Here is a 27,295-nt window from a genome sequence, read left to right on the forward strand (position 1 = left end):
TAGATTGTTGCTGTCCGGGATAGTTATTCCTGTGTTGTCAGTGATTGTGTGGGCTACTTAAATGGCCAATTTTCTCCTTGTTGTGTCAGTCACCTCCAGTAAGTTGTCACTCAGCATTGAGCTTGTGAAATGCTCAACAAGTCGACTTTTTCAGACCTTTTGGTCAACGCACGATTTCAGAGTCGCAGGCTTAAGTTTAATGAAAGTATAAGGACACTGCAACCTATGTAGAAAGCGTTGGCCTCCAAGGTGTTTGGGGTATTTCAGTCTAATGAAGATCTGTCCTATTCAGCCACTTGAGAAACAGCTGCCAAGATGACTCCTCGCTGCTGCCTACATACAGACTCAAAATCATTGGCCACTTTAATAAATGGATCACTAGTCACTTTAATAATTCCACTTTAATAATGTTTACATATCTTGCGCTACTAATCTCATATGTATATACTGTATTCTATACCATCTATTGCATCTTGCCAATGTCGCTCGGTCATCGCTCATCCGTATTTATATGTACATATTCTTATTCCATCCCTTTACTTAGATTTATGTGTATTGGGTAGTTGTTGTGGAATTGTTAGATATTACTGCACTGTCGGAACTAGAAGCACAAGCATTTTGCCATACTTGCATTAACATCTGCTAACCATGTGTATGTGACCAATACAATTTGATTTGATGATCTGTCCTATTCAGCCACTTGAGAAACAGCTGCATAGATGATGACTCTTCAATCTAATGAAGATCTGTCCTATTCAGCCACATGAGAAACAGCTGCCAAGATGACTCCTCTTCAGCGATTGTATTTGGGATAGACCTTACAATACTCTACAGTGGAGTTGCAACATAATGATTGACTGAAATTGGGCATATTTTGATGCCGCAAAAAGTTGAAATAGCCTATGCTTGACTGTTTTGACTAATGTAGATAACAGGTTTAATTGTAGTCCCCTGTGTTCCCTTTTGGCGTCAGTTCCATATGACTTTTCTGTCCTTTATTTTTGACGTATTGTTGGCAACTTGAAATATATCAGAAAATAAATGGCAGTAAATTATATGAATGCTCTGTGGACGTAAAGAAACAATTTATTTCAAATTCTATAACCTTCAGCGATAGTCAAGTAGTACATAAAATGAATTCAACACAGGAAGACTTAGGAAGCTCCACTGTTCCATTATCCCTCCATGTTTATGTAAGCACACTGCTCTAAAGATAGCTAATAGACATCCAGCGCTTTTTTTCTTGTCCTCATCCATCAAAATGAATTAAACTTGGCATGTCAAGTCTGTGCTGTAAATTCCCATGGTTTTAAGACTAGCCTAGTGACATGGAGAGATGGAGTTTTCTAATTTTGTGCAGTGGCAATTAGAAGCTGTAGTTAGGATGTATGATTCGTCTACCCAGACACCTGTTTTCTTAATTCACTTGGATTTTTACAGTCAGGCAGGCCTTGATAGCTTTGCGAGACAGCAGAGGTAATTGCTTTAGCTTACCTCACATTAATTACAATTGCTAGGGTAAACGTCTTCCCAAGCAGTATACTCTTCTTTTTTTTTTTAAGTATGTTTATTTATATTTTATTTTATTTTTATTTATATATATATATATATATATATATATTTTTTTTTTTTAAATAGAAAAGTCATGGGCCCAGTTCATTTGGATTTATGAATAGGCCTAGTTGTTATACAGAACACCACTCCAACTCCAACACTCAGACTTGTTCATAAGGCTTGAATTCAACTTATTTAGTCGTTTTAATGGCAGGAAAAGGGTCTTAACATGATCTCTCTCTGTTTCAGACGTCACTCGCCACCAGGTTTGCGCAAGAGGCCTTTGGGAAACAGTACAAACAGACCATTGGCCTGGATTTCTTTCTGAAGAGAATAACTCTGCCAGGTAAGACACCTTCATCCTTTGGTTCTTTCCTAAGAGAATAACTCTACCAGGTAAGACACCTTCATCCTTTGGTTCTTTCCTTAGACAATAACTCTACCAGGTAAGACACCTTCATCCTTTGGTTCTTTCTGAAGACAATAACTCTACCAGGTAAGACACCTTCATCCTCTGGTTCTTTCTGAAGACAATAACTCCACCAGGTAAGAAATCTTCATCCTCTGGTTCTTTCTGAAGAGAATAACTCTACCAGGTAAGACACCTTCATCCTTTGGTTCTTTCCTAAAAGAATAACTCTGCCAGGTAAGACACCTTCATCCTTTGGTTCTTTCTGAAGACAATAACTCTACCAGGTAAGACACCTTCATCCTCTGGTTCTTTCTGAAGACAATAACTCTACCAGGTAAGACACCTTCATCCTCTGGTTCTTTCTGAAGACAATAACTCTACCAGGTAAGACACCTTCATCCTCTGGTTCTTTCTGAAGACAATAACTCTACCAGGTAAGACATTTTCATCCTCTGGTTCTTTCTGAAGAGAATAACTCTACCAGGTAAGACACCTTCATCCTTTGGTCCTTTCCTAAAAGAATAACTCTGCCAGGTAAGACACCTTCATCATTTGGTCCTTTCCTAAAAGAATACCTCTGCCAGGTAAGACACCTTCATCATTTGGTTCTTTCCTAAGAGAATAACTCTGCCAGGTAAAACACCTTCATCCTTTGGGCGTGCCGGCCTGCTCTTTACCACACCACAGATACAGACACACACTCACGCAGGCACACACGCACTCACATGCCCCCCCCCCCCCCCCAGGGGATTGTTTTGTTTTTGGCCTTAGCACTACACAGTGGATTAAAATGATCAAAGCTTGATGATTAGTTGATTATTTGCATCAGCTGTTTAGTGCTAGGACAAAAATCGGAATAGTTTTAGATATGCACGTTTCATAAGCAGCATTCAAGAGATTTAAAGTCAGACACTGCAGCATCTTACATCAAGGTGCCTCTAACGCAGGGTTTCCCAAACTCGGTCCTCAGGACCCCAAGGGGTGCAAGTTTGGGAAACCCTGCGTTAGAGGCACCTTGATGTAAGATGCTGCAGTGTCTGACTTTAAATCTCTTGAATGCTGCTTATGAAACGTGCATATCTAAAACTATTCCGACGTTATTAAAGTAGCCTACTTGGAATGTATTACATTTCTTTTTACAAAAGCTGTATGTGAATTTGAGTTTGTGCACAATTTAACTTTTTATTGTTATTACACAAAGCATTAGAATTTCTGAATTTATTTTCAAATTGATACAAAATGTGTTGTTGCGTATTTTCCTTCCCCAGTGTTTCATGGTAAAACCGAACAATTTTGTTCCTCAGGTTATCTCAGGACTTTCAATGTGTCTTTCTTGGTAGCACCACATTGTGGAGAGTCTGCCACTTCTCATCCTTATTCATTCTGAAAGCTGTTCTCTCTAGGGCAAACACCAGGATTTTTTCCCTCCATGAAGCCAATGGACAGCTTATGTCCAGAGAGGCGAGCCTTACACATAATTCTGTGGGCACAGTACAGAGTAAATACATTTAGCATTTTATATTCATATCCCGGGGTTCAACTGATCTTTGTTCTGAACCACATAAAACATTCATGTTCTTATTTGTTTATTTTCAAACCCACGGAAATAAAGCCTCGCTCTGTATCCTCTTAGATGTGTAAAATAAATGTTTATTGACTAATGTTATATTTAGACTAAAGCCCCCCATTTTCACTTCCTACCATATGGCATGGGGATTTTCAGGATTTTAAATTGCATATTTAAAATGGTGCCAAGGCATAAAGCTGCAAAAGTCTGCAAAGTAGCTCCATTCTTTTATGACTAATAAAATAACATTTAAGCAAGGGTGGATTAAGTACTAAAATAAATATATGATAACTTGAAACTATTACATTTAGTCCTATATTCAGTTTCAGTTGGTAATAGTAGGAGAAAGAAAACATGAATGTTTTAGTAGAGATAATTAGGCATTCCTTAGTGAAATAGGGAAAGGCAAGGCTTCAATGAGACATCGCACAAATAATTCCAATCTTAGTTGTTGTGATTCTGGTAAAAATAGTTGAGAACCATTACTTATCTGCAGCACGGCAAGACGTGTGTGTGTGTGTGTGTATAATAGTAGACGTTGGTTCAACACGAGTTGTAAAATGGCACATTTTCTGGGAGATTGGGTTCTCTTGACCTGATGAAGAGGATGGCTGTGTTTGCCATTTGGGTGGTCCTGAGCTTCGTTAGGACCTACGCCCGCCTTCGACTGGATGTGTTGTGGGGCTCTATGGGGATCTCCAAGATGGGGGGGAGAGTATAGCCGGCGCCCCTCTCACCGTGAAGGCCCAGCTTGTCAAACTTAATGTACATTTTCCAACGCGTGGAGAGGTGAGGTGAGGCCGATTGGCACACAAACTTCTCTTTGTGTGCTTTTAACAATACCTCTTCCAGATGTCTCATGTTTGGTCTGTGAATTAATACTTATCAAAATGGTGATGTTTTGATAGTGTTTTTATTGGGTTCCACTGAACAGTGCTAATAGCTAATGAAGACTACTAAAAACACAAAATCAGCCACTAACTCACCACGTAAGCAGGGAAACTTTGGGTCTGTTGAGTCTTTTAAACAGAAATAAAGTTTGTGTCCGACTGCAGGGGATGGGTGGGGATAGCTCGCATGCTGTAACACCAAGGGCAATTATTCATTGCACTCTTCAATGTAGCTTTACATTGACACTGTATAGTCTAGATGTAGTCACTGTGAACACTCGCGCTTCCTTCCTCGGAGAAACAGGGACTTGTGTGGTGGGGGTCAGCTCGTCCAGCCGTGTCCACACTGTACGCTCGGCTCGCCATAAGCGCTCTAGGCCAATGAAGGGCCCTCATCACACCGACAAACTCCTCACTGTCTGGTCTTCTCTTCTTTTCTTTTCTCAACCACCCTTTTCATTTTCCAGAGGAGGAAAATATTTATTTAGATTTGGTTTTGTACCCGGTCCCCCTCTCTCCCTCTCCCCACCTCCCTCCTATATAAATTGGGACAGTAGTCTTCTTTTGCTTCTTATTTTGTGTTTAATTATCTGTATTTTTCTTAACACCACATATTTCTCCTTACTCTCCTCGACTTGGCAGAGAACGACACAATGCAAACAGCTATTCCCAGGCTAATAAGTGCTCATTTTTTTCCGGCCAGGGGTATTGAGAATGTTTAAATTACAGGGTAAGCATACCTATTCATCCCCCTGAATCTCTCCTCTGGATATTCTTGGATGTGGAGCATGTGTGACCTGCCAGAGGCGAGCGGTTAAAAATTAAAGATTAATCTATGATTTATTGTTTCCAATATGTACATGAACAAAGTCAACGTTTTATTATAGAAATCCCTCTCCCAAAATATAGGCTCCGGTTACGACTGACTCGTGATTTCCCAAAGATTATGAGCTTTGTTAAAACAAACGCCTATAAAGGGAACCAAAACAACCGAGATGGAAAGCTCACAAATTACAGTACAATTGAATTTGTCTTCTCTTGTCACGTTCTTTTCCAGTTGATCGACTTACGTTCACTTTTTAGTCAGAAGTTGATGATATGAAAAAGAAGCTAACGCGTCAAGCCAAACGTTGATAGTTTTGTAATATGTGGGCTGCATTGCAGCAGCTTTTGTTTGAAACATTGAAGTCATTTAATAGTTTCTAATGATTTTAAGTTTCTCCATTTCCTCTTCCCTCAGGCAACTTGAATGTTACCCTGCAAGTGTGGGATATTGGAGGTCAAACGATTGGAGGGAAAATGCTGGATAAATATGTCTATGGTGCTCAGGTACTGTAACATACACACGCACACAATAAACGCTGAGGTGGTCCGTCGTTGTTCACGTTAGAGCTCTGAACTTTTTAACTGTATTTAACAAATTTACAATGTAATAGTGTTTCCCTATTAGGCTTGGGTAGTTAATAAGCCTTTATGATAATATTAGTGCAACAGGACCCTGCACAGACTGCAGCCAAGTTTTACTACTTAGCTGGTCATATGGACTAGACTATGTACAGTATGAGGGGGAGTAAGAAACACCTTTCACTCTTTCTCCCTTCCCCTGCTCTAACTTCATTATTTATTAACAAAATAAGCATATTTACAAATGATTGTGAATAGAGCGAGGTTTGTGTTGACACTGCAATAACACGTGGGTGAGAGTGTTATGTTTGTGCGTTTGCCTCATTCCGCTAAGCAACATCCCTAAGTGGTTGTTGCTATATAGGCTACAATTATCTGTCACCCAAAGCCATATTCTACGCTCTCAAAGCTGCACTTGTTTGAAGAGGTATAGATATAGCTATAGATCTGGTTTATCTGAAGAGCATGGGGCCTGTATGGGATGTAGAGACCGAGACAACACTTGAGGCTGTTGGTGTGTGTGTGTGTGTGTAGGTCGGTCATGTCTGTACTGTAATACCTCCTCAGCCACCCCGCCCGCCCGCTCACTCACACACAACAACAAAGTGTCGTCCATCAATGCCACATTGGAATACTTTGCTCTGCGGGTTTCTCACCAGAGCTTTATGGGGCTTTCACGACCATTGTTCGACGAGCCACGGGCGACAATCAATCATAGTCATTGGTAGCGACGCGCTGTAATTGTAACTGACACAAACTGTCGTCACCGGCCTTGTGTTGTGACATTGCGTGTCCCGGACCAGACGCTTCCTGAAGAAAAAGGAGCTGCAATTCTGTTTCATGATGATGCAATCAAAGGCAAGGTAGTCTATTTATTTTGGCTCCTTTTCATATTCTATAGTCTTTTGGAATGGTAAAGAGATAAACTGACACAATGTTGGCACTTGAGGCTTTTGTTTTTAACATGTACACTGAAGTGTTTCATCTTATGTTTACATATCAACTAGTACAGACGCCAGCTTTAACGGTCTGGTTACTCCGATGGGCACCTTTTGTGCTTTGCTATAGGACTACTTCCGTTTTTGTACCTACGCTGACAATACTTACAAAGTATTTCGATGAAGAGAGGGATGAGACCTCCTTCATAACCACACGTATATTACCCTCTTTTATTTGTAAGCACAGACAACACAGCCAATTTTGTGGCCAGGGAACCTAACCTAACCCCCATCTTACCTTCATATGCTTGTTTGACTGGGTGGACAAAACTCTGCGGTTCCCCTCGCCCCGATGTTCACAAACAGACAAATTAGAGCGTAGGCGTAGTGGTTCGGCTGTATGTTCTTAGCATGTCTCTCTGCATCTGTAACAGCGATCTAGATCTTTAATACCATGACTAACTTAGAGAGAGCTGAGGAGGTGCGAACTCCTTGGGGAGTGTGTGTTTTGAGATGGATAGGGGTAAGAGGACTGTCTTTTCTCAGACACTAGTGCCACCTGCTGTTCACACTCAACCGCTCTCATGTTTGTTCTCATCTTATGTCAAATTGAATTTGTTTTGGGATGTTGTGATTTAAATCATTTCAGATTTTCCATGGTATTGTTTTTTAGGGTGTTCTTCTAGTGTACGACATTACAAACTACCAGAGCTTTAAGAATCTGGAGGACTGGTACGGCATGGTCAAGAAGGCCAATGAAGAGTCTGACGTCCAGCCTGTGGTCTCCCTGGTGGGAAACAAAAGTAAGTATTGCTGACGCACATGCACGCACACATGCACTCGCAGGTAGCCTAGTGGTTATGAGCCTTGGGCCAGTAACTGAAGGTCGCTGGTTCGAATCCCAGAGCCGGCAAGGTGGAAAAATCAGTTAACCCCCAACAACAACTGCTCCTCGGGTGATGACGTGGACTTTGATTAAGGCAGCCCCCACCCACACTGATCTGATTCAGAGGGGTTGGGTTAAATGCGGAAGACACATTTCGGTTGAATGCATTCAGTTGTGCAACTGACTAGGTATCCACTTTCCCCCTTTCTTTTCTTCTGCTCATAGGCCACGCTCTTACACATCATAAAAGGGACTGAAGGATAAGCAGATGAGTCAACCATAATGTATGAACACAGAGAGCTGTGAAGACAATGTCATTTTCAGTGCAGAAAAGAAAAATCACAATCTTTCTCTGCCGGACCATTTTTTAAATTTATTTTTCACTTTTCTTGACACTGCATGATTTAGCAGTACATCAGCAACCATATTACTGTACCCAGCTCTATTCTGCATTACAGCAGCGACCATATTACTGTACCCAGCTCTATTCTGCATTACAGCAGCGACCATATTACTGTACCCAGCTCTATTCTGCATTACAGCAGCGACCATATTACTGTACCCAGCTCTATTCTGCAGTACAGCAGCGACCATATTACTGTACCCAGCTCTATTCTGCAGTACAGCAGCGACCATATTACTGTACCCAGTACGATATACTGCTTTCTCGGGAACAGGCCCAGATCCCCGTGATTTGCATGAAGAGGCGGAGAAAAAGGGGCCGGAGGGCGGGCTGCCTTCTGAGAATTCGTAGGTGATCGTAAAAACACCCACTTCCTTCCATTCTTCTAGCAAATATACAGTCTTTGGACAATAAAATAGATGACAGTCGCGGAAGATTAAGCTACCAACGGGACATTCAAAACTGTAATATCTTATGCTTCACGGAGTCATGGCTGAACGATGACATTATCAACATACAGCTGGCTGGTTATACGCTGCACCGGCAGCATAAAACAGCGGCGTCTGGTAAGACTAGGGGCGGCGGACTATGTATTTTTGTAAATAACAGCTGGTGCACAATACATTAAGGAAGTCTTGAGCTATTGCTCGCCTGAGGTAGTGTGGTCTACAGCTTATCATGAGATACTCGATCTACTGAGAGAGTTTTATCTGTATTTTTCGTAGCTGTTTACATAAAACCACAGTCAGAGGCTGGCACTGAGACCGCACTGAATGAGCTGTATTCCGCCATAAGCAAACAAGAAAACGGTCACCCAGAGGCGGCGCTCCTAGTAGCCGGGGAATTTAACGCAGGGAAACTTAAATCAATTTTACCAAATTTCTGTCAGCATGTTAAATGTGCAACCAGAGGGGGAAAAACTCTGGACTACCTTTACTCCACACACAGAGACGCATACTAAGCTCTCCCTCGCCTTCCATTTGGCAAGTATGACCATAATTCTATCCTCCTGATTCCTGCTTACAAGCAAAAATTAAAGCAGGAAGCACCAGTGACTAGATCAATAAAAAAGTGGTCAGATGAAGCACATGCTAAGCTACAGGACTGTTTTGCTGGCACAGACTGGAATATGTTTCGGGATTCCTCCAATGGCATTGAGGAGTACACCACATCAGTCACTGGCTTCGTCAATAAGTGCATCGATGACGTCGTCCCCACAGTGACTGAACGTACATACACCAACCAGAAGCCATGGATTACAGGCAACATCCAAACTGACCTAAAGGCTAGACCTGCCGCTTTCAAGGAGCGGGACTCTAATCCGGAAGCTTATAAGAAATCCCGCTATGCCCTCCGACGAACCATCAAACAGGCAAAGCATCAATACAGGACTAAGATTGAATCGTACTACACCGGCTCTGATGCTCGTCGGATGTGGCAGGGCTTGCAAACCATTACAGACTACAAAGGGAAGCACAGCCAAGAGCTGCCCAGCCACACGAGCCTACCAAACGAGCTAAACTACTTCTATGCTCGCTTCGAGGCCAATAACGCTGAAACATGCATGAGAGCACCTGCTGTTCCGGAAGACTGTGTGATCACACTCTCCGCAGCCGATGTGAGTAAGACCTTTAAACAGGTAAACATTCACAAGGCCGCAGGGCCAGACGGATTACCAGGACTTGTACTGCGAGCATGCGCTGACCAACTGGCAAGTGTCTTCACAGAAATGTTCAACCTCTCCCTGTCCGAGTCTGTAATACCAACATGTTTTAAGCAGACCACCATAGTGCCTGTGCTCAAGAACATGAAGGCAACCTGCCTAAATGACTACCAACCCGTAGCACTCACGTCTGTAGCCATGAAGTGCTTTGAAAGTCTGGGCATGGCTCACATCAACACCATTATCCCAGAAACCCTGGACCCACTCCAATTTGCATACCGCCCCAACAGATCCACAGATGATGCAATCTCTATTTCACTCCAGACTGCCTTTTCCCACCTGGAACACCTATGTGAGAATGCTATTCATTGACTACAGCTCAGCGTTCAACACCATGGTGCCCTCAAATCTCATCAATAACCTAAAGACCCTGGGACTAAACACCTCCCTCTGCAACTGGATCCTGGACTTCCTGACGGGCCGCCCCCAGGTGGTAAGGGTAGGTAACAACAAATCCATCCGCAACGCTGATCCTCAACACAGAGGAGGACAACAACCTCTCCCTCAACGTGATCAAGACAAAGGAGATGATTGTGGACTACAGGAAAAGGAGGACCGAGCACGCCCCCATTCTCATCGACGGGGCTGCATTGGAGCAGGTTGAGAGCTTCAAGTTCCTTGGTGTCCACATCACCAACAAATTAACATGGTCCAAGCACACCAAGACAGTTGTGAAGAGGGCACAACAAAACCTATTCCCCCTCAGGAGACAGAAGATTTGGCATGGGTCCTCAGATACTCAAAAGGTTCTACAGTTGCACCATCGAGAGCATTCTGACTGGTTGCATTACTGCTTGGTATGGCAACTGCTTGGCCTCCAAACGCAAGGCACTACAGAGGGTAGTGCGAACGGCCCAGTACATCACTGGGGCCAAGCTTCCTGCCATCCAGGACCTCTAAACCAGTCGGTGACAGAGGAAGGCCCTAAAAAGTATCAAAGACTCCAGCCACCCTAGTCATATACTGTTCTCTGCTACCGCACGGCAAGCGGTACCGGACCGCAAAGTCTAGGCCATAAGACTCCTAAACACCTAATCAAATGGCTACCCAGACTATTTGCATTTCCCCCCCTCTTACACTGCTGCTGCTCTCTGTTGTTATCATCTATGCATAGTCACTTTAATAACTCTACCTACATGTACATATTACCTCGACTAACCGGTGCCCACGCACATTGACTCTGTACCAGTACCCCCCTGTATATAGTCTCGCTATTTTTTATTTTACTGCTGGTCGTTAGTTACTTGTTACTTTTATTTCTTATTCTTATCCATATTTTTTTTAAACTGCGTTGTTGGTTAGGGGCTCGTAAGTAAGCCTTTCACTGTATTCGGCACATTTGATTTTGATTTATTTTGCGGTATGGCAGCGACCATATTCCTGTACCTGGCTCCGTTTAGTGGTACGGCTGCGAACGTATTACTGTATCCAGCTCTATTTAGCGGTACGGCTGCGAACGTATTACTGTATCCAGCTCTATTTAGCGGTACGGCGGCGAACGTATTACTGTATCCAGCTCTATTTAGCGGTACGGCGGCGAACGTATTACTGTATCCAGCTCTATTTAGCGGTACGGCATCGAACGTATTACTGTATCCAGCTCTATTTAGCTATAAACTTGAGACTGATTTTTCTATTGGGGCTGTTGATTATTCACTTCCCCTTCTGTCTCCACTCCTCTGATCCTGTTTGTGTGTGCATGTGTGTAGGAGTGTGTTGCAGTCGATAATACCAGATAGGCCTTTGTGTGTAACGGCTCAAGCTAATTGATGTGTTTCGAATAGCTAATTGATAGTGAGGAGCAGGGTCTCCTGGGGCGATGGGAACGGTGATGTTTGCGTGCTCTGGGGAGTGACCCTCAGTGATTTAAGACCCTAATGTGGTGGCTACAGGGCACCCTCCCTCTACTCTAACTCCCGCCTGGACACCACTTTGGATGAGGAGAGGATCTTAGATGATAACCAGACAACCTTTTCCGAACCCCCCTCTCCCCACCCGCATCTCTCCAAAATAAAGACTAATAATGATGACTGTGTTTTTTTAAACATCCCCTCTGACAGATGGGGAGACATTGCTGCCGCCGTGTTATTGTAAAGCACCCAGTCACAGCCCCGTGTGTAATGATGGCTGTCGACTGTCCAGCCTCGAACCCCTCCGCCCCACTCCTCCTCCGCCCCAGTGATGAATGGCCCACAGAGTGGTATCTACACAGGAAGCCTCTCTAATGTTACTCAACGGGGCCTTTAGGTCAGGGCTTAATACGTCTGTCTAGCGCAGGGATTCTCTTGTCTTCGCATTAGGGCGCATCTCTTAATGCCCGGGCCTAACGGCAGGCGCCTCCGTATTTAGGCTACATTTTGTATACTGTCGGTGAGTGTGTCTGTGTATACGTGTGTGTAAGTGCGTTTGTTATAGTGTGTGTCAGTGTGTATACTGTAATATGTATTTAAGAAGTGTATAGCCCTCTGTCAGGGTCCCCCCTTTGCCCGCTCAGTCAGTCTGCTCTTAATGGCCATATTGCTAAGAATCGCCCATGTGTGTTTTTTTGGCTCCTACAGTCCGCAAAGAAGAAAAACAAAATCCCACACAGATTGCCCTACCCGGAGCAATCAATTACCTAGCGAGACTTTATGAATCCCTGAACCCTCTCACGGACTCCGTTTCTTCAGAGGGCATGAAGAGAGAGTTAGTCTAGCTATCTTGTGGGAATTGCCCACACAGACATTTCTGTTTTGCTTTCTTTTTTCCCCCTCCCCTGCTCCGTCGTCTTTCGCTCTTTTGCCGAGGAGCCCCTCTAACACTTATGTATCATAGCTCTTTTTATTTTTACCAAGTGCCCGGCCGTCACCCAGTTATAATGAATAGAACAAAAAATATTCATCATTCTTGGGGGGAATGTTGAGATTTTGTTTTGTAAGTTCCCATGAAATCTAAATGAGTGAAGTAGCCACCAGCCCTCAGACCATGTCAACTGAAATAGAAGGACCTAACCAGGAGCTTATAAGAGCATGATTTGCACTATACAGATTTATGAGAGGGCATGTCCTCTGGGAGATGCCTTCTCTCTCTTAACCACTGACATGTTTTACTGTTGTTTCCCTTCATTCACTCTCACTTATCATATATGCAGTACTAGTGTGTTATCGACTTGCTTTTGGATGTCTACAGTATCGTGTACAAACAGTCAGAGAGGGTAAGGCTTCAAAGAGGACAGTCTGACCCCACCATTTATTCGTACCTGTGCAATGTTTTTGAGACAGACGCAAATAAGAACCCCCCCCCCCTTTATCTTTGCCAAACCTCAGTATACTTAGTGTAATTGGGCTTAAACGGATATCTTATTTGGGATGCTGTTGTTCCCTCCTCTCCTTACCCTGACCTGCCTGACCGCCCTCCACTGCCATTTGGCTGGTGGGGAACAGCCTCCCCATTCTCTGTTTAACACGGCCGTGTAGGGTTAAGGTGCCGTGTTAAGCCGGCGTTGTGCACCTCCTTGCCCTCCACATGCTGTCCAGACCCTTGTGTTAAATAATGGCACCACTTGTAACAATTCAGGGAGGAAGCAAATTAAATGTTTTATTGAGGACACACGTGTATACAAACGCATGCACGCATGCACACAGAAACGCACGCACACAACTGCGCACACAGAAACACAAAAACTATGCACACACGGACAGACACACACACAGAGAAACATAGAGACACTCAAACACTTGCAGAGGGTGGGTTTTTCTAGGCACACATGGGTAATGGAAGAATGCTCAGCTCTTGGTCTGTCTAAACATACTATAACTGTTTATTACAGCACAGCCCAGTGTAACACCGTATGGTACACAGTATCCTCTCAGGAAAATGTAGACTTCATATGCATGCAGTCTCCCTCACTTATTCAGATATTGTTTTCCTTTATTATTCAATGTATGTTTCAAAATATATATATTTTTTGTTTTACTGTCATACAACATCTGAATTACTGATTGATAGTCTTAAAGGTGGTATTTGGGCTAGTTTGAGACCTGTGGTTTGTGTAGGTAAAGGTGTCGCACTGCCCGCTGTGTGAATTCATGATGTATGATGTCTTCACTTATAGGTGAACGATGGCACCATTAATTGTTAGAAGAATTGGTCTTTCTATTGTAGCTGCAGCTTCCTAAAGGGCTTTGAACTTGCAGATTTATTCATCTGTTATTATGTTGGATATAGTGAATAAGGATGTATAGTGGGGTCTGAAATTGTATAGTGGGGTCTGAAGACCCCCTTGATTAAAAATGTGCAATAATGACTGTATAAAATAAATAATACAAATACTGAGCTATATTGTATTCTCCCAAAAATTGGGAAATTATATAATTTTCTAATAATACATTTGCTTAGGGAAATATTTTGTTTCACAACTAATAGTTTTTTTTCTACTCAAAGGTAGATCCAAATTGACACCCCTAAAAATTATTATAAATAAAGTAGTCAAAAGTGTAGTATTTGGTCCCATATTCCTAGCACGTAATGATTACATCAAGCTTGTGATTTTACAAACTTGTTGGACGCATTTGCTGTTTGTTTTGGTTGTGTTTCAGATTATTTGGTGCCCAATAGAAATTGTTTACCATTAATGTATTGTGTCATTTTGGAGTCACTTTTATTGTAAATAAGAATAGAATATGTTTCTATGCACTTCTACATTAATGTCACGGATAATCCTGAATTAATTGTGAATAATGAGTGAGAAAGTTACAGAGCGTCAAAGACCCCCCCCCCCCCAAAGACATGCTAACCTCTCCTGTTATTGGTAATGGTGAGAGGTTAGCGTGTTCTGGGGGTATGAACTTTGACCCTCTGTAACGTTCTCACTCATTATTATTCCCGATTCATTCAGGATTATCTGTAATCATGGTAGCATCCACATTAATGTAGGACTGTTCAGAATCATATTATATTCTTATTTATAATAAAAGTGACTCCAAAATGACAGAATACGTAATTTACCATTTAATTTGTTTTGGTCACAACATAATCTGAAACGCAACCAAAACAAACAGCAAATGCATCCAACAAGCAACAAGTTTGATGTAGTCATTGCGTGCTTTGGAATATGGGACCAAATGCTAAACTGTAGACTATTTTATTTATAAGAATCTTGGGATGTCAATAATTTTGACCCATAACTTCTGGATAATTTTTTTGTATTACTTGCTAAACAAAATATTTTTCTCTGAGCAATTGTATTAGTATAAAATAATTTCCCTTTTTTTTGAGCATACAATATAGCTCAGTATTTGTATTTATTTTACACAGCCACTGTGTCAAATTTCATACCCTACTCTATAGTTTATCCATGCAATGAATGATGTGCTAAGTCAATGTATCGTAAATAGTTGATCAAGTACAACTTTTTTTTCATTTGATATTTTACGTGATGTTTCATGATCATCTTAAAGGGATAGTTCACTGATTTTATATATTTCTTTCCTTACAGTGCAGTCTATGAACAAGGAGTCACTACAATACACTCATTGGTTTCGTTAATTAAACTAGCTACTGCAAACAATTTGCATCATTAGCATTTTTTTTAATCAAAATCCATGTCCCCGTTTAGCATGTTTTAAAAGTAATGTCCAAAATAAATAATCTACAAATAATTTAAACCAATTAATTGAGTAACCGAATCCATTTAAGAGGTGATTATGGTATGACATTTGATACATGCTAAACGTGGCAGATTGATTTACATGAGGAATTGATCCCGACATGCTATTGTTGCTAATTGTTTGCATTGGCCAGTTGAACAAAACCAAGTGTGGATTGCGGTCACTCCTTGTCCAAAGACTGCTTTCAAGGTAAGGAAACAAATTATTTTAAAATGCTAAATCACTGAACTCTCCCTTTTTAAAACCTTGAAATACTGTGTTTTGGTCATTACCTGAATAATTTATTGAATGTATTTAACAAGTGGCATGTTTATGCTGACATTGGAACTGTGCACCCTCTTTTCATTCTGCAGTTTATCAAGCCAATTTGTTTTTATTAAGAGGGGACCACTGGACCCCTGCCCCTCCCCACCCACCCATTCCCCTTCCCTTTCGATATCACTATCCCTTAGGAGCTTTGGGGGCATCCATCATGGGCTCCCACAGCCCTTATTTGGGTGACTTAAATGGGTTCAGTTCTCTTAACCCCTCCTCATCACTCATGCCTTTTAGCACGGAGGTTCTGACACTTTTTTTTTTTTGCCTCATCCACGCTGGCTCGCCATGGGAAATGTTCCAGATCCACGCTGGCTCGTCATGGGAAATGTTCCAGATCCACGCTTTTTCGCCATGGGACATGTTCCAGATCCACGCTGGCTCTCCATGGGACATGATCCCTCCTCTGGCTGGGAGATAAGACTCCTGCACCGAGAGACTGTTCCTCTCTTTTTTCCCTCTCTCTTTCTCTCTCTTGCTCTCACACACGTTGCACTATCTTTCTTTCAGTCACACGCTCAGCCCTGTACTTACACACTATCTTTCGGGAAATTTGAACTAACATGTTCTCTTTCCCTGCCTTTTACAGTAATGTCTTCATTGGCTATATGTGTCAAACAACATGCGTGTTTACCTTCTACATGGTACGGCAAACCTTTTCACATACCGTTACCCATCCCACTCTTCTTCACTGCCGCCTATTCGGCCATGTGAAAACTCAAATGCCTATTTCTCAAAACTCGGTTCTCGTACAGATGTAGGATCTTCATTTGATCACCCTGTTGCAGGATAACTTTCCTGCAATGCAAGAAATGTAAAACTTGTAGTGTATATGAGGTTAATAAAAGCTTCAGATGGTTGTAATTTCCACTTTGAGATTTTAGTTATATTCCCTTGCGAAAAATGTATAAAACCCTACAAAAAAATAAATCCACATAATAATTCACATTTCCTATTGCTGTAGGATTATTTTCCTGCTGTAGCAAACTGGCTCAAATTAAGATCCTACATCTGTATAACATCTCTAAACTCGGTTGTCGTTATAAAATGTCTCTCCTCCACCAACATTGTCCGGACGGAGTTGTTTGCCCTCTTGGCAAGGCCCAGGGTGGAGGCCTCCCCCTCCTCCTCTCCACTCCCCTCAACCCCCTGCCCCAGTAAAGCTGCCACAGTTCCTGTCTGTTCTGTGTAGGCCTGCACATTTCTTAATAGAGATGCTCAGAAGTCCAGGAGCCCGGAGGAGCTCAATGCGCTTCTGTTTTTGGTTTAGCTCAGAAATGTTTTTCCTGGCTTGGCCCGCTCGTACTTAGGTCCTCTTACAACAAACTAAAAGGCCCTAATTGCCCCCGAGGGGACGGTTTAGCCACAATAGACATGTGGTGGGACAAAAGCCCAGTCCTTCGCGCCCCCCCCCCCCCCCCCCTCCCCCAGATATAGGAGATGTACACGTCAGCAGTGTCTGTGTAGCGCTGCAGGGAGGGTGACCGCAGGTTCGACACTGTAAAACATTATATATACAGTCTATAGATCCCAATAAGGGATGGTGCATGCTTGGGTAAAGATTAGGAATGTTTACAGTATACACCAAGTCCAGCGTTTCCTGTTTTTTTTCAATTGTATTTTTCTTCATTTTATTAAATGGAAACAGTGGCCAGATTCGATGTTGATTGTATCGAATCCGAAGTACAACCGCATTAGCTAAAGCAGCAGGCCCTCTTGGCTCAAAATAATTTTCTGTGATAATTAGAGATTCAGGTTACTATGACGCAGTGGGAGGCTGAGGATGAATGGGAAGGTTTAGCACTTTGTTGCAGATAAGCCAGCCAGGCACCCAATGGAAATATGGCGGCCATTTGAAAACATACCTGTACACGCATCTCTCCTACTCCGTCCCGAGCCTGAAGTAAAATGAAAAGTCCTCATTCATTTTAGCCATCCATAAAGCAAATATTGTTGCACGTGCAGTAGATGATCAGTCTTCGGATGCCTTCTTGTGTGGTAAGTCACGGGCCATTTAAGTTGCACAACGCAGCACAGCTTAGCCACCTGACCCGACGGCAGCCTGGAACCATCATCACGGTCAAACTGCGCTTTATTTCTTTGGTTTCTCCAGAACATTGATATGGAGGAATGCCTGGACTAAGCTTACACAGCATAGGATACTTGCCGATGCTGCTTTGGATTCGCTAGCATAACTTTAATAAAGCCCTTAGCTTAATATTATGCTTTTGACTGTTATTTGAGAGTGGGATGGGAAGCACCTCCTTCGTTCTTATTTTGCAGTGTTGCATTTCAATCTTTAAAGGGGAACTGAGCACTTTAGTAACATGAAATCTTATTAAAATCTGTTCATATACACCCCCAGGAAGAATATGATGCCTTTTTTTACATGAGCACTTAGTAGACATGGTCATTTTCATGTGTTCATACTTTCATGTTTCATAGAATGTTTGGGAATGATAACATGCTGTCCAAACCGGACGTGCGCGTTGATTTTGTTCACCCACACCAGAAGCGATCAGGACATGCAGGTTGAAATATCAAAACAAACTCTGAACCAACCATATTCATTTGGGGACAGGTCAAAAAGCATTAAACATTTATGGCAATTAAGCTAGCTAGCTTGCTGTTGCTAGCAAATTTGTCCTGGTGTATAAACATTGGGTTGTTATTTTGCCTGAAATGCACAAGGCCCACTACTCTGACAATTAATCTACAGATAAAACGGTCAACCGAATTCATTTCTCATCATTCTTCCCTTCACACTTCTTTTTCTTCTTTGGACTTTATATAGTGGTTGGCAACCAACTTTTCTGTGCATCACTACAACCGACTGGAGTGCGGACCTCAGTTAGTCTTTCAATCACCCACGTGGGTATATGCTCCTAAAAAAACAATGAGGAGATGGGAGAGCCTGGACTTGCAGAGCGTTGAGCGTCACAAATATAAGCAATTTCTATTTTAGCGCCTGGCCACGAAGACGCTCGCGAGCAGTGTGGGTGCAAGGATTGAATAACATGTATGGGTACATTTTATTTTGCAACTCGCGCACTTGATGCGATTGCTGTGGTCAGCATGTTATACTAAGGCAGTACTGAAAATTCTATTGCAATATAGAGTGGGAAAGTGGCCATGCATTTGGACAATTAATAGACACTGCAGTAAATAAAACCTAATAAAAACATCTGTCTTGTCCAGGACCGGACTCTACACAGACCGGTGCGCCATAGCCAATCAGAGCTCTAGTAGGCCATTATGCAAATAATCAATTTGTCACAGGCGGCCTGCCATCATTCACTTTTTGAACTAGACTGTGTTTACAGGCAGTAAGTAGCAACAGAGCGACTTCAGATCATTAGAAAGCATTCGCCAAAAGCCACAAAATACACCTGCTCTGGCTTAACTTGGAGGTTATGACAGCTATAATGAATGATGCCTCATGGGTAAAACTATGATTATGACTTGGCTTATGGCAAGTTGAATCAGGTTTTTTTTGTCCGGAGCTACAACAAAAATGTCTGCTGTTGGGTGTACTGGGAAACACTGGCTTATGGGAATGGGTTGTGTGTTATTATGAAGGCTCCTAGTGGCCTGTATGATTATTATGGCTCATAGTGCGGAGTATTACAGCTCGCCCATAAAAGCACACTTAGTTTAACTGCGACAGGAGAGCTCCGAGGACCTGGCCAGTGAAACCCTGGGCAGCGTCTTGTGCGGTTGGCTCAGAACTGGGCCTTTTGTTCACTTTCACGAGTCCTCAGAGCCCGGTAACCCAGCCGGCGAGGCCCACCGCCCCCGTGTTTTACTGTGGCAGTGACAACCTCACACTCCCCAGTCTGCCCCCACCTCCACTGTCCTGGCTACTGCTGGCCACTTTACTGTTTTTACACCCACTCACAAGGGAGGAAGACCACGCTCAATGTTGTTTTACGGGTCACTGTAGAGAAGCTGATTATGTTTGAAAGTGTGAGACGGGTGTGTACAAGCGGGACGTGTGCGTGTGTGTCCGCACATGTGTTTTGGGAGGAATGGTCGGGTGACAAGATGAGCTGTGATCAATGAGCTGTCGACAGAACACTTCGGACCCGGAGGAAAGCTGGTCCCCTGACGGTCCTGGACCGTTTCAGGCCACCGGGGCAGGGGCGCCGGAGCACAAAGAGTGCTCTGTCTCTGTCAGGACCCCTCCTTCCTTCCCAAGGGTTCCACCAATGCCCCACTCCCCCTGACACTCACCATGACGACATCGGGCTGCAACGCCTCATTGGCCTGCACTCTCTCTTGATACCTCCATCATAATAATAGTAATAATAATTGTGCTGAGTCACTCACAAGTCTTACTGTACTTTGACACAAATTACTGTTCGCCATTTGAGGTTACTGACTTTTGATCTGAAACACTTATTTTACTTGACTCAGATTCAGTCCTTTGTCCCCTCAATGTATGTAAGATTTTGATAACTATGAAATCACCATTGAAAATGAAACATAAGTGGAGGTAATACTGAATATCTGAGATTTTGTTCTCGCTTTTGATGAGCAAGCTAATCAAACACGTGGCTTCACAAAATGGCAATATAGTGCACTAAAATGTGTAGGCCTGTCGACATTACCTTAGATGTAGTTCCTTAGTAAAAAAAAATCATACTTTTCCATAAACAGTATTTCATTGACATACTAACGTTTTGTAACATCAATCTAGTATTTTTTCCTCATTCCTCCAGAAATAAACAGTTCTTGCTTTAAACAATACCCAGACTGTTTAGGCCCAATAAAAATGCACTAGAGTAGCATTTTGGACTCCCAAGCCCTGGTTACTGCATGGCTTCTGAATGAATGCATGGTGTTCCAGAGGCAAGACTGACTTAAAGCAAATGCCTAAACGGGCCTTAACACTTCACTCTGCTCAAAAGATGAAAATCGTAGAATGATTAGCAGGAGTTTGCTGACGATGGATAAAGCATAGCTGTTTGTTGGTGAAGCCAAACAGTGGCCGTGTTATCCTGTTTTGATTGGTGAATTATGGCATGACATTTATGGTATGTTCATGTTGTTCTTCGTGCAAATTTCAAAGCACCAAAGCTCTTTGCGTTTCCCAACTCTGCACTTTTTATGAGCTGCGCTCATGTCACGTAAACCAGTAGGGTATTAATCGGTTAACTGTGCTGCATGAATTCGTGTTACAGTTTAATTTTACAGGCCACTTCATGCACAAAAAGCACAATCAATGGCGAAAGCCATTAAACATTACACTGAGAAGGCTTTCTGTAATACGTTTGTGAGATTGTAGAAGTTTTCCACGTCTAGTAACAGTAAGTTTAACCGTAAATAAAATGTCACTTGCTATTAACCTGGGTTCTATATCACATTTGGAGAGAAAATAAATCCCACGAAAAAGTGCAGCTGCAGCAGAATCCTTTCATGATGTCATGAGCCTGTCTCAGACACACTATTAGAGGATGGTGTTGGTGTCTACTCAGCTGAACACCTCTGACTCTTATTTTGGCATCAGTCCAGTACACATCCATAATCCATTGATTGTGTTCAGTAGGAAGGAAATGTTTTGAAACAGGGAGGCATTTGAACTTGTCCAATACGAACCGTGACAAAAAAAAAAAAATGCTATGGTGTGCCCTACTGAACATGACCCAAGAGGTCAAAACCCAGCAGTTGGCCATGCTGTGGACTGTTGAGTTGAGCTGTTTTATTGAGCTGCACATCTGCCATAATGGGTGTGCCGGTGGTCCGTATTCCAGGATACCTCCTTCATTCCCTATGCCAACAAAAGTGAGGATGATTAAAGCTGCCTAGTGCTTTGATATCAGGCCTCTGTCACCCATCATAGTAATGGCACCTTAGACACCATAATAGAGCATAAGTCATTATAATAGTACAGGTGTGAGGGGAGGACAGTACAGATTTGGGAGAAGATAGATTGAGGATTCATCCTGTTCTTGTCTTCTTCCAGTGGATACAGAGTAGGCCTGAAGAGGAAAGTTTGGCTGAGACCACCAAGTACTGTGAGAGATTGTGGTCTGGGTGTGGCTCGGTTCGGTTCGATACACTCTCGGAGTAGAGACAACTAGAGGATCCAGCAGCAAGGGTAGTAGCTCAATGTCAATTTGTGGATGATATTGAAGGGAAAGGAAACCCCCTACTGATGGGTCTGCAAGGCACAGTGAGGTAATGTTGGAAGTGATAGGTATTCCCTCGGGTTTTATGAAACCCTGCAACTTTCACTAGGGGGGTATGACCCCCGGACCCCCCTCAAGTCATTTTCCCAACTCTCCCCAACAGTTGTTTGTTTTAAATGAGGCTGGCGGCGATTAACTGTGTTATGTCAAGTTTATTCGCTGGCAGTTACTCGCTCGATTAAATGTTCCACTTGGTCCCCAGCAGTCGACGCAGTGGAACAGTGCAACAAGTCCCTGTGCTATCACTGTGTGTTTTTAAAAAGCCATGATGCCGGGGACCACACAGCACTTCACTCACTGTCTCCTGTGAAGTGATACACCTTTGTTAGTGGGAATGTGTGAAATGTATAGGACTATTACAAATCTGAATACTGTCTTAATTTCTTGACCGACCAAATTGTATTGTTTATCAGAGGAAAACAGTGTAATTATCATGGACACTCATTGTGTTTCCCCAAATCTACTAATGAGGAAGGCAGTTTACATTTCTCTAATGTTTAGCCTATAGGCTGCTAACTAATTTGACTTTTTAACGTCCCTTCATTGTATTACTTAGACACAGCTGACTCCAGAGGTTAAAACCAGTCCGGGCATATATCTTTATCATTTATATTTCTCCCTTTGGCTCTGACCTAACATATGATCCCTTCCAATGTATTTGTCTCTCTAAATGTTTTGAGATTCACCACAATGATGACTGGCTTTTAAAGTAAACACTCATGGTGACTGGGGTGAGATGGAGTCATCGGTCTTGACGAGTGATGATCCATTCTGCTATCTCTATGTGCTAGGAGGCCTAAACAGTTGATTTCGTGTTTGCAGTCACTTCCTGGGGGTAGTTAACGTGACGTACAGTTTGTCAGGAAAGGAGAGAAACCAGATCAGCGGAGGAAGATCGGTTCAAACTGATAAGTGGAAATGGCTACATTAACACGGGTTATAAAAAGAAACTCCATAACTGTAGGCTTTTCGTGAGCTCAGTGTCCACAGACCCACGACACATGAAGCTAGAATCTGTTTTGGAGAGAAACTGTGGTTTTTGGCAATTTTAAACAGTATTTGCTGTTCTACATTTTTACTTGTTGTCATTGGCAGTCCTCCTCGCAAGATTGAAAAAATTTCTTATTTCTGGCCATTTGAATTCTAACAAAAAATACATGAATTTATGCCTTAACATATCAATCATTGCATTCCTATATTATTAAATACAGTATTGTTTTATACTTTGTGTAGTCATTTACTGCACTTTATTAAGTATTTTCTTGGCATGCATGAAAATATAATGAATTGTCCAATTTGTTAATCCAAATGTATACATAGCCCATGTTTTATTTTCATTAGGGAGGCACTTTGAGTCTCTGGGTCAGGATTGTTCTCTAGTATTCCTGTAAGGGAATGTGATAACCTAACTCTCCCTGCGACCGCCAGAGCAAAATAACACATGCCTACTCTCCCATGTCTTAGGATTGGGTCACAAATTCTATACGTTAGTCTTGAGTAACTATGGAGCAGGTTTTTTTAAAATAAACATTTTGTCTATTGCTTTGTGTAATAAGTGACATTTTGTTTGGCCATTCTGGCTGACAGAATTGGGCATGATCCAGAGTCTCCCAAAGGATTTTGTATTTTTTTGCAGTGGGGGCAAGTGTGAGGGTGGAAGGTTCATTGCTACTAGCGGGGTGGGGGGGGTGAACAAGTCTATGGGAACATGCTAGCTGTTTCCATAACCTTCCAGTCATTGAGCCAACGACTATCCGTTTAAAATCGTGTCTCGGCAAAAAAAAAAATATATATATATATATATACACACACACACACTACCATTCAAAAGTTTGGGGTCACTTAGAAATGTCCTTGTTTTTGAAAGGAAAGCATTTTTTTTTGTCCATTTAAAATAACATAAAATTGATCAGAAATACAGTGTAGACATTGTTAATGTTGTAAATGACTTTTGTAGCTGGAAACGGCTGATTTTGTATGGAATATCTACATAGGCGTACAGAGGCCCATTATCAGCAACCATCACTCCTGTGTTCCAGTGGCACGTTGCGTTAGCTAATCCAAGTTTATTATTTTAAAAGGCTAATTGATCATTAGAAAACCATTTTGCAATTATGTTAGCACAGCTGAAGACTTGTGCTGATTTAAAGAAGCAATACAACTGTCCTTCTTTAGACTAGTTGAGTATGTGGAGCATCAGCATTTGTGGGTTCGATTACAGCCTCAAAATGGCCAGAAACAAAGAACTTTCTTCTGAAACTCGTCAGTACGTTCTTGTTCTGAGATATGAAGGCTATTCCATGCGAGAAATTGTCAAGAAACGGAAGATCTCGTACAACGCTGTGTACTACTCCCTTCACAGAACAGCGCAAACTGGCTCTAACCAGAATAGAAAGAGGAGTGGGAGGCCACAGTGCACAACTGAGCAAGAGGACAAGTACATTAGAGTGTCTAGTTTGAAAAACGGATGCCTCACAAGTCCTCAACTGGCAGCTTCATTAAATAGTACCCGCAAAACACCGGTCTCAACGTCAAGAGTGAAGAGGCGACTCCGGGATGCTGGCCTTCTAGGCAGAGGTCCTCTGTCCAGTGTCTTTGTTCTTTTACTTTTCGTAATCTTTTCTTTTTACTGGCCAGTCTGAGATATGGCTTTTTCTTTGCAACTCTGCCTAGAAGGCCAGCATCCCGGAGTCTCCTCTTCACTCTTGACGTTGAGACTGGTGTTTTGCGGGTACTATTTAATGAAGCTGCCAGTATTTCTGATCAATTTGATGTTATTTTAAATGGACAAAAGATATGCTTTTCTTTCAAAAACAAGGACCCCAAACTTTTGAACGGTAGTATATATAAAAATGCATCTGTGGCCACAATTTAGCAGCAGTGGGCCACCGCTGCGAAATGAATATAGGGGAAACACTGTTGTTCTTACATACACAATGGCTTACCAAAAGCATCAGTGGTTAGCCTAGCCAGCCTTTTTTTTTTTATTGTTTCTGCAAATCATCAAATCATGTATTCTAGTATTTCTAAGGATATACTGTATGTTAGTTATTTGAACACATATTTTTATTTTCATCCATGACAGGTCGAAGAGTGTTAGCTGTCACATGTATGACTATACAACAATAGAAGACAAGGATTATTTTTCCTTGTATTCCCTGTCAGTCATGACAGCACAGAGAAACCTTAGTCACTGGGTTTAATTACTTCATCTTCACTTCTACCCATGGTCCGGTTTACTTAGTGTCCTGCCACTCCCCGGCCCCAGTCTGTTAATGTTGGCTAATCTGACTCTGACAGATGATTGATAACCCCTCCCAAGTGTTCAGGATCCAAAGGATTAGCATCGTTTACTTCTGGTAGCATGCGGGTACCTCCGCTCTTAGTGACGGGAATTAATAACGTGCTGACCTCTCCAAGATAGCCATGTTTATGCATGCGGAGAGACGAGACAACCTGCTTTGGTCTGTAGCATAATTGGTGTCTGTGTGTGTCCAGGGGGACTAGAAAGGTTTGTCTAAGTTCCGGACTCATATCTTATGACATATACAATTACCTTTTCCACGTTATGTGGTGTCAACATTCTTAGAAGGATTTACATGACATAAAAATGACAAAACACTGTAAAAAATGTGCCTTTCTCTTGGAAATAGCTATGGATGGCTGTGTGTTACTATGGATGGTGACTGGCCTTTTCTATTTGGGTCACTATGACCTATTATGTTATTAATGATACTGGAGGACACTTTACATTGCTCTTTAGAACACACACACACACACACACACACACACACACACACACACACACACACACACACACACACACACACACACACACACACACACACACACAAAGGGTTGGGTAGGTTACATTCTAAATGTAATATGTGTAAATTACCAACTAGTTACCTGTACAAAATTGTAACATAACTTTTGGATTACCCAAACTCAGTAACATAATCTGATTTACTTTTTGTTACTTTTGGATTACTTTCCCCTTAAGAGGCATTAGAAGAAGACAAAAAGGATCCATCAAAAGTATCATAGTGGTCTCTGACTTGTGGTCAGACCCTCAGGTGGAACAAACTTAAACTTGCGATTTTTTTCAATGCTGAATTGAATGTCATTAAGAAAATACAAAGGTGTTAATGTACTGTATTTCTTTTGCCAACATCCATTCTGAATTTAAAAGTAATCGTAGAAGTAATTTTCGCGTTTTTCAAAAGTGTCTAATCTGATTCAAATAATTTAGCTGGTAACGTAACTGATTACAGTTAGTTTTTTTGTAATCAGATTACGACCCTGCGCGCACACACACACCTAACCCAAGGGGCATGAGAACGGCAGAAAACATTGACAGCTTGAATGAAGCTTCACACAAAGAGCTAAACGTGGGGGGGGCGAGAGAAATGCAACACCATACAGTAGCCTACTACCTCCTCCAGCTCCCATAGACACGTATGCACCAGATACCGGGCGTGGCCGCCTTGTCAGACAAAGACAGAAATAAAGAGGGAAGCTATTGCTTTCAGCAGCGAGACCCCCAGTTGACCTTCCCTTGTGACCTTGGTGTGACCCCGTATTGAGGAAGGGGAGAAGTGAAACGCCTGGTATCACTGCACCAGAGTTAAATGCACGGAGACACAGGCACAGTGGCTAGAAAGATAGTCTCTGTCATTGTGCGCATGCCGTAATCAGCCACACCTAGATTTTAGGTCCATGTGTGCACCTTAAAGGCCTGATTTAATTCAATATGTCATTACGTGATATGTCATGGCTTTCTCTCAGCAGACAGCCATACTTCGGGGTAGCCTGAAGTCTTTGGTCATCCATGTATTGTGTTTGAAGAGCCACAGCCGGGCTCTTTTGACTTGAGTCATGTGGAGGTAGATATAAAGGTGCATGGCTTCAGGGTGTAACTGTACCTGGACTGAGTTATGGAATGTGTGACACTGAGCTGTAGGCTAATCACACCTGGAAATGGAGGCCAGGGGTCTCTGAATTCATCACTTCCTCCTCTGAAAGGACCTTCTCAAAATATATTTCTGAAAAACTGAATGTGACACACAATAATTCAAGTATGTTGCCAGTTATCTATAGCAGGCAAATCCTGAGTCTATCTTGAGCTGGTGTACACCTTATCTTTTCTGTGCAAGTCCAGGTATGAGGTTCGCCTTGTCTCTGTACAGTATAACCTTGTGTCAAGCCAATCTTGCTCTCTGTGTAATTTGCTGACATTTTGTCCACAGTCGACCTTGAGCATATGAGGACAGTGAAGGCTGACAAACACCAGCGCTTCTGCCAAGAGAACAGCCTCATCAGTCAGTTCGTATCTGCCAAGTCTGGAGACTCAGTGAGTTGGTT

At 42.4% G+C, this 27,295-nt stretch overlaps 1 protein-coding gene across 2 annotated transcripts in view; it reads left to right on the forward strand.

The window, feature by feature from the left end:
- rab28 (RAB28, member RAS oncogene family) overlaps window positions 1–27,295 on the forward strand; it is a 55,628-nt gene that overhangs the window by 17,062 nt on the left and 11,271 nt on the right. The window contains exons 2-5 of one of the 2 annotated variants that reach the window (XM_038993620.1): window positions 1,804–1,900; window positions 5,664–5,752; window positions 7,439–7,568; window positions 27,181–27,284. In XM_038993620.1, the coding sequence (XP_038849548.1) occupies window positions 1,804–1,900; window positions 5,664–5,752; window positions 7,439–7,568; window positions 27,181–27,284 (420 nt within the window). Of the gene's footprint in view, window positions 1–1,803; window positions 1,901–5,663; window positions 5,753–7,438; window positions 7,569–16,044; window positions 18,046–27,180; window positions 27,285–27,295 lie in introns of those variants that run through there. The other variant, XM_038993619.1, reaches the window with a different exon arrangement.

The sequence above is a fragment of the Salvelinus namaycush genome, chromosome 5 (genome assembly GCF_016432855.1).
Source record: "Salvelinus namaycush isolate Seneca chromosome 5, SaNama_1.0, whole genome shotgun sequence".
Lineage (NCBI taxonomy): Eukaryota > Metazoa > Chordata > Actinopteri > Salmoniformes > Salmonidae > Salvelinus > Salvelinus namaycush.